General features: G+C 34.9%; 1 protein-coding gene across 3 annotated transcripts; it reads right to left on the bottom strand.

The window, feature by feature from the left end:
• Positions 1 to 2,401: 2,401 nt before the first annotated feature.
• On the bottom strand, positions 2,402 to 6,883 carry LOC140004416 (putative late blight resistance protein homolog R1A-3). Of its 3 annotated transcripts, XM_072082268.1 has the most exons (3): positions 6,499 to 6,634; positions 2,979 to 6,257; positions 2,402 to 2,785 (listed from the first exon to the last, which is right to left on the bottom strand). In XM_072082268.1, exon 2 carries the CDS (start codon positions 6,181 to 6,183, stop codon positions 3,004 to 3,006), a length of 3,180 nt encoding a protein of 1,059 aa, XP_071938369.1. In that variant the 5' UTR covers positions 6,184 to 6,257; positions 6,499 to 6,634; the 3' UTR covers positions 2,402 to 2,785; positions 2,979 to 3,003. The 3 variants fall into 3 exon arrangements, with proteins under 3 accessions (XP_071938369.1, XP_027101659.2, XP_071938370.1); XM_027245858.2 differs by having other exon boundaries at positions 2,979 to 6,883; XM_072082269.1 differs by lacking the exon at positions 2,402 to 2,785 and having other exon boundaries at positions 3,604 to 3,740; positions 3,851 to 6,883.
• Between the last annotated feature and the right edge of the window lie 1,828 nt (positions 6,884 to 8,711).

The raw sequence follows: 8,711 nt of genomic DNA, 5'->3' as shown, positions 1-8,711 counted from the left end.
AATTGGCCTGTGAATCCTGATATTAATATTGTTGCAATTGATTTTTCATCTGCATGTCTTACTTTATATGCTAGTCTTGCCATTCCTATTTCTTGTAATGTATTTAATATCTCATATTCTGCTTTGCCGTCTATATTCCATTCATATAATGATTTTCTATCATATTTACTGGTGTGAAATTTTGATCTTTCTTCATATTGAATATCTGGAGATGTGGGTCTTGTATAATAATTTTTAGTGTCTATCCGTTTCCAATTTTTATAGTTTCTTTTTTTTTTATATTTTTTTCTCGAAATTTTATTTATGGTATTATCAAATTGTCCTTCAACTACATCTATTAACTGATTTGCTTGCATCATCAACACATTTTCCAATCACCTTTTTATGTCACATACATCACATCAAAAAAATGCTACAGTACTTTTTCACAAAATTATCTCAAATAATTTACAATTCAAACAGAAAAAAAGACTAGGATAGAATAGATTATACAATAATTATTGTCTTCGAAAAAAAAAACACTAGGTTAGAGTAAAAACGTTGAAGAAGGATGTCGTGAATATACTTTTGGTCGCATATATAACAAAACACCGTTGAAAAGCCTATAAAAATTATCTTACATGGTGTTTTTAAACTTCAAATGAAAATTGTTAAGTTTATAACTAAAATTTATAAGATCTATTTTGATGAAATTAGCATAAGCGTTGCACATAGTGGGCATTTGTTTTAGGAATACGTACTAAGATAATTTTTTTAAAATTAATTAAAAAGAATAGAAATTTAACTGTTTAAATTTCATATTGCTATCAATTTTCTCCTCCAACAAAACATATAAATCATTTGTTTAACAAAACCTTATCGATAGTACGTCTTGGTAGCAAAGTATAGAAAATGGTTAGCTATATTGTCAAAACAATTATATTCTTGCCAGAGCAACTTCACTCTAAATAATAGTAATACCTTCACGGACCAAAAGTAATCATATTTTGTATTGTAAAGATCCACGGAATACAAAAGCGCCAAAATTGAAAACCAATCGATAGTGGGACTTGGTTCATCTCCAGTTGATTCTCTCTCCATTTTTCGTAGTATTCATCTAGATGTATGACACGTATTTTCATTTATTAACAAGAATTAGGATTAGTCAAATTTAAATTGACCATGTTCCTTCTTTGTAATTGAAGATGTGTGTCATACATCTAAATGTGCATTATACGAAATGAAGAGAGAATTCATTAGAGATGACCCAAATTCATTAACTAAGCCTTAGCCAGAATGTGTGATGAAAGTGAGGCATGACTTGAAAAGATTATTAACTGACAGTTAATATCCCTAACCTATAAAAGACTAATTGAGACATGATTTGCTGTGAAAAAATCACAATCTCAACCTTTGGAAGTTCTGTAAAAAGATAACATACTCATTTATAGCCTTGATATACTAGCACAAAGTGTTATCAAGTAGTGGTAAAGAGAAATTTTCCATTGATTCGCAATAAATAGAGAAGCGAAAATAGATTGCGAGTTGAAGTCCATTCTCATCAATTCATCGCAAGTATTCAGAACAAATCATTAGTTGAGATTAGGAACTAGAGAAATGCATACGTGAAACAGTTGCTAAAATTTAGGCCTTACAAGATCAATACAATGTGGGTTGAGGTGAGAGAGAGTCCAAAATGTCCCATAAACATTAAATTAGTCTATTTTCAGCTTGAGAGGAGCACATGGGCTTGCACATGGGCCCTGAGAGCCCAGTTTTTTAGGACGCCATAGAACCCCATTTCCTGTTTGTTTTGGTAGTTTTAATCGTTTAATCAATACAATGTTTTACTCTCTTTTTTTTTTCTTAACTATGAAAATCTCCAAATCTCATTTTTTTTCTTTTGATTATATGTTAATTAGCCCAAAATTCATTGTACTCACTTGACATAGCGTATAAATAAAGGCATCGGCCCATTTTACAATTGTGAAATTTATACTCGTTTTCTCTCCAATTTGGGTATATATCATCTAAAACATTTGGTGTGAAATTCAAAAATGGAAAATTAAATATTCATACAAACATATCACATTTAAAGCTCTTTGAAGAATCAATTATTTCACTAATGCCCTTTCAAGCAATTAGCTCAAGCAGCAGAAAAACCAAGTTGCAGACATCCTTCTTAAAGGAACTCAAGTCCCATACTCCATTCTTTGCAAAAATTCTCCTATTTGAAGAAGTAAAATGTGTGATTCTGAAAATTTAGCAAATCTCAAAGTTGGATATCCTAAATCCAAACCTAAGATTGAGCATACATCTTCAACCAATTCTATCCTGATCAGGCCACGTAATGCCTTTTGCAATCCCCATTGCAGTTTTTACCGTAAACCTGTTTTGAGCAGAAAAGAAATGATCATAGAGGTTTCCAAATTGGGCTATCATATTCTTTCAAGAATCATGAGCTCAAACATAAATTGTTAATCAATTCTATCCAAAATGATGGAGTTTGAACCTCAAACAGAAAAAAAAAAGATAACAAAGTTCCTTGACGGCAAATTGACACATGTTTGAAAAGAAATAGCACAAAACCATCATTAAATTCAGCAAAACGAAATTACACAAAATAGGCCAACAGCAAAATATCTGAATAATCTCATTGATTGTTTCCACCATATCTTGACAAGAAAAGAGCCATCGATCCTTTCCAACTTTTACCTCCATCTTCTACAAAAGTATCAAAGAAAGCCAGACCACACAGATGACCAATTACAATCTGAAGAGGAAAAACCACCGTAGCATGCACTCCCTGATGATATCATTAAGAAAAAAAATAGAGCAATAATTAGTTGTTTGTTCATCAATTTCAATGTGCTTGTGCATGCATTACAGGCAACTGAAGTACAAAAAAGCTACCAAATGGTAAATATAAATTAAACTTGTTTAAAAATAAAAAGCATGATTATTTCTACAAGCCAATTGATGCCCTTCAAAAAAATTACCAGATATTGCACCAGCTGATGCCCTTCAATCTCTGATGCTGATCTTCATATTCCCATTTCCATAATTATATTCCTGTGCTTCTTCAATTTCCCGTACTAAAGATTTGACACCATTTGTGCATTCATGCACCTGAATTGTTTCAAGAGTAGATATACGCCCTAAACAAGCAGACATCATTTCCAAATTATAAATTCTGAAAAGAATTAATTGCTGAAGACAAGGGAAGTAACCATCATCACTGTCAAGGTCTGCCTCTATCCACTCCGCAACTTCTACACATGCTAAAGTTAAGACCCTGAGTTTAGGGAATCCTCCTTCCATCAGCTCCCATTTTCGGCCGTCCATTGACCGCTTTCTTAATTTGAGGACTTCAAGGTTGGGTAGTTTTTCAACCAATGACATTTTACTACAGGGAAGACCCAGATACTCAAGACTCAACTTCTTCAAATTCATGGGAAAGGAAAGCTCAACATGTTCCCGTGAACCTGAGGAGTAATTGCCCCACCAGGTGAGTGATTCTAGGCATTCTAGTCGACTCATGTTCAACACTCCAGTCTGACGATCGGAAATTTTAAGTTGGCGAACGTTGGGAATCCTTCTCAATAAGTTCTCTCCCTCTTCATAAAGGCGCAAACAAGAGAGTGTGTCTAAATTGGGTAAAGTGGAGAGGTTTTCAACACCGTTGTCGTTGGAAGGCACATGAATAACAACGCGCCATCTTACATGTATATGCCTCAACTTCTTCATGTTCCAGATGCTATCTGGCAATGAAACAATCTCATCAGAATTTAGACTAAAGGTTTCCAAATGTGAGAGCTTGGCTATAGATTGTGGAATGAATTCCATGTTCCGAGCTTTAAGGGATAAGTACCTCAAACAAAGAAGTGATTCGACTTCAGCTGGAAGCTCCTTCAGCCTTAGGTTAATGCCCTCTAAATTCAGAACGTTAAGACGTTTGTAGATGCAAAAAAGGAAGGAGATATTAAACAACTTAAACTCATTATATCCTGGAGTAGCATCAAAGAATAGCAGACTGGCTAAATGCGGAAAAAATAGCCTTGACTTTATAAAATATTCTCCACGGGAGCAAATGGACAACCGAGGTAGGTTGGGAGGCTCATTAAAGGTAGAAAGCTCATCATATCCTCGCAGGACCTGAAGAAAATTCTTTTCTTTCGCCTCACCCTTACAGAACTCAAATATCAAATCGTGAATGTAACAAGTTTTGACTCCACCAATGGATCTGTTCTTACCTACCATAACTAGGTTTCGGCCAATTAGGTCCATCAGATATTCTTCTGCAATATCCTCTGATCTCTTTCCTTCAATTTTTTCCACAAACCCTTCTACAATCCAGAGACGCATCAACTTCTTGGCACCAATTTTTTCATCTTCTCGAAATGCAGCAAAATACAGCAGGCATGCCTTCAAGTGATATGGTAAATGCTCATAACTGAGCTCCAATGACTTCTTCCACTGGTCTGTACCAGACACCATGGTTGAAGTAAAACTTTCAGCAAACTTTTTCCAAACCAAAATATCATGCTCTATAGTTGCTAGGACTCCAGCTACAACAACAACTGCAAATGGTAATCCCCAGCACTTTTCAGCAATCTCCATTCCCAATTCATGCAATGCTTGAGGACATTCTTCTTCTTCTCCAAACACCTTCTTCTGCAGCAATTCGAAACTCTCTTCGACAGTAAGGCAGCGAATGTTGTGATGTTCTCCACCATATTGAACCTCTGAAGCTACATTAGAAAATCGACTCGTAAAGATGATTCTACTTCCATTCTTGTCATCTGGGAATGCAATTTCCAGCTCATGCCATGCCCCAGTGTCCCAGACATCATCAAAAACAACAAGATACCGATTCTTCTTTAGCTTTTTGTACAGCTTTTCAACCAGCGCATGTTCATCCAGATTTTGAAACTCATCATCCATCCTGGAATGTTTGCCATCAGAGCACAAAATTTGTGTTAACAAGCTTTTCTTGTTATATTCCTGAGAAACAGTGCCCCAAAGGCGAATGTGGAAGTTATAGATAATTGAATTATCATTGTAAACCTTTTTGGCTAAAGTTGTTTTACCAAGCCCAGCCATTCCCACAATGGGAACAATTTCCACCTGTTTTGCTTCCCGTACAAGTCGTTCAATTACTTTTTCTGCCTCATCATCAAGACCAACCATAATTTCACGAGCTATTGGCATTTTACCTTTTGATAGCATGCGGCTGGAAGTCTGGCTAACTTGTGGTGCTCTTAAGCTATGAGAGGAATTAGGAAGATTCTGTCTAGTACTTGAGACACTGAGCTGATCCTCAAAATGCTTGATCAGTGGTTCAATTACTTTTTCTGCCTCATCATCAAGACCAACCATGACTTCATGGTCTATTGGCATTTTACCTTTTGATAGCATGCGGCTGGAAGTCTGGCTAACTTCTGATGCTCTTAAGCTATGAGAGGAATTAGGAAGACTCTGTATAGTACTTGAGACACTGAGCTGATCCTCAAAATGCTTGATATGGATGTTGGTATTGGTCAGCATATCACAAAAATCAAGAACCTGGGTGGATCCTGAGAAGCTAACTTCTCCTTCTATCACTCTGCTCAGAGTGGGCGAGAATATTATAATGCCTGCCTCACCAAGGAGAGCTCCAATTTTTTCATTTTGTTCATCCATCATCTCATGATGCTCTCTTAAAATGCTTCTAAAAAACCTCAGTCCTGCATAGAGTATTCGCATTTGATCTTTCATAGAATCCACAAAGCTAGAGCTGCAGCATAACAACTCCCAGAGACGACTTATCAGAGAATCATTGAAGTTGTTCAATATCCGCTCATCCATCACTGCTGTATGTAATGATGCTGAGGAGTTTGAAGCTGCAAGTACTTCCTTATAAATCTCGTAGACATGAAAATCAACCGCTCTGATGCTGAGTTTGAAGCTGCAAGTACTTCTGTACTCAACATTTTTCCAAAAGGACCACATGTAAGAGAGGCGTGCTGCGGTCAAAGCCACCACTTCAAAGTAAGCCAATAGCAAGGCAGGAATATCTGCGGTTCCTCGCATTTTGGCAAAGGCAATGAAGCTTTTCAAGAATGTCAGCTTTGCTTCAAGATCTTGGACTTGAGCTTCAAGATCTTGGACTTGAGCCCTAAAAGGAGCACTCAAAGGACCAGAATCAAAAATTTTCCAATCCATATCGTCATCTATCCAATCTGCTAAATCTGCTAGATTTTGGAGGTTGAGGTCTAAGAATTCCAACAGTTCATCATCTGTCATAAAAGAATTTGATTGAAATGACCTGCTGCTTGCCAAAGCAAAGTAAATTTGGATGATTTCTTGCTTGAATAATATGATCTGTTTCCCAATTTCGCGGCACACTCCATCAACAATAGAACAGTGAATATCCGTTTCATTTTTGTCCATTTCTAATCTAAGGGAAAGAGAGTGAATATCCTCCTCATATTTGTGAAAGGTGTCTTCGATGCAAGATAAGAAAGATGGAAGACTCACCTTCTTCGCAACAGTGTCAGATTGCAGGTACAAATGAACAAGGCTCCACTTTCTAGCACACATAAGAAATGTTTTGAGAAATTTCATGTGTTTGATTGCATCACGAACATCCGAAAGAACTCTATCACCACCACACAAAAGAAAAAAATTGCCTTGGAATCTGTTCAGAATTAACTCTAGACCAAGTAAGACACGATCGACGCTGCAAGTGGAGGCCATCTCGATCTCTTTTGGAGGGATTTTCGTCAGTTTCACTCTCAAATTTTAAGAGAGAAACAAATCTCACTAACTGCAGATCTAGCAAAGTATTTCTTTCCTGAAAATTGCTTATTTGTTTCTGGTGAGAGTATTGAGACAATCAACCATTCAACTAGGTGGAATTGCCATCAAGGTGGACCCCAGGCAATGATAATCAATTATTCAACTAGGTGGAATTGGCATCAAGGTGGACCCCAGGCAAGGCACCGAAAATCCAAATTTATCTTGTAATAATTGTTTATTAAATAATAAATATAGGTATTGCAAATTTGATGCTTTTTTTTAATATTTGATGCTATAAATTTTACAATTGTTTTGGAAAGCAATATAAACTATATAAACCAAGGACATTTTAGGATGTTCATTTAAATTTTTGACCAGTTCTAAGGTTTGATTACCAAATGTATCAAATCAAGGGCGGTAAGTAAAATTTTTAATACCTCAAGGGAGCTCAGTGAAATTGTCTAAAACCTTAGAGTACGTTTATGAAATTATCCCTACTTATAATCAACTTTGAAGTGCTACAATCAACATAGTGGGCAACGAGAATAAAATCCTAACTATGAAAGTACATGACTCGGAATGATTATAACAAAACCATTAATACTCTTCACCTAGGTTGCTGAAAATTATTGGGCCACACAGGATCGGTTAGAGGTGGGTTGAAGTGAGAAAAAGTCCACAACACACCACAACTTTTAACTGGGGAAGTTTTGGACTTTTTATTTGATGTTCGAAAGGTTTAGTATATGGTGTTTGAAAGCCGTACAATTTAGTTGATTGAACCCTAGTTTTGACCCTTTTAGGGTCAAATATTGTTTGGGGTATCCACAATTACCCTTTATTACACCCATGCATTATAAACTCTCCCATAGTAAGAATATAATGCCTATTACATGCATAACTGTCACTACATGCATAATTGAAGCAAAAAAAGCTGAAAGAGTGGGTCTAATTTGTCCAATTATTCAAAGCTTTGCAACAGTTTCATTTTATCCAATTATTCAAAAGTTTTGCAGTGGTCCCTTGAATCTAATTTTCAACATGTTTGCAATGGTAAAATAATGGTAGCATTGTTTCAATTTCACCGGTTTGCAACAGTGTTTTTTTTCACATTCAATTCTCAAAATTTTGTCTATAAATATTGTTGACGTTTTCTCAAATTCTTACTCTCCCACTCCATCATTGCTTCTACTGTATCATTTGTTTTCTTTAACCTCTTATCTAATTTTTTAAAGTGTTGGGTATTTGTTTAATAATTATCTAATTATTTTTAGAAAATAACAATGTATTATTTTTGAAATACATAAAAATATATACTTTTAGTTTTCAAAAATTAATAATATTAATTTTTCAGAAAATAAAAAATTTTTAGAATGCAAAAATTTCAACAAAAGTTAATAAATTTGTTTTCCAAAAATAAATGAAATTACTTTTCAAAAAATAGATTTATTTTTTTATGAGATATGTGTTGAGAACTATTAAGATAAATATGAATTGCACCTTCAAGACTCTTTCTTGTTTTCATATTTTTTTTTCGGGTTAAGCATCCAGATTTATCTTACGCTACTCCTACATTGTGGGAAGAAGATTGCCCAAGTGACTTGTGTGAAGGCACAAGAATATACACGTACCATCATTATTACAAGTACATGAATTTAGAAGTTATATGAAAGAACTAGTAAATTCCAAGAGATACATGAATCTACTAATGAATCTAAAAGGGAATGAATGTATTAATAAAGCTTAGGAAAAATGCATGAAAAACACTTAAATTTAAGGCACAATTTTCAACACAAACATGTTATAATCAATATGTTTGTTCACATTATACTTCTATCTAATTTGAATGTCTAACTTCTCTAGCTATTTCTTCCATAAGAATATTAATTCTCTAGCTATCAATATGTTTGTTCACATTCGTTTGTACATCTTATACACCAAAAAATGATAGT

The sequence above is a fragment of the Coffea arabica genome, chromosome 3c (assembly GCF_036785885.1).
Source record: "Coffea arabica cultivar ET-39 chromosome 3c, Coffea Arabica ET-39 HiFi, whole genome shotgun sequence".
In the NCBI taxonomy this organism is placed as follows: Eukaryota; Viridiplantae; Streptophyta; class Magnoliopsida; order Gentianales; family Rubiaceae; genus Coffea; species Coffea arabica.
Note: the sequence above shows the minus strand (reverse complement) of the source record. Positions and strands in the feature narration are given on the sequence as shown.

What these genes read in the sequence shown, in the direction of transcription:
- LOC140004416 (XM_027245858.2), bottom strand. Translation starts at nt 6,717, where the DNA reads ATGGCCTCCACTTGCAGCGTCGATCGTGTCTTACTTGGTCTAGAGTTA.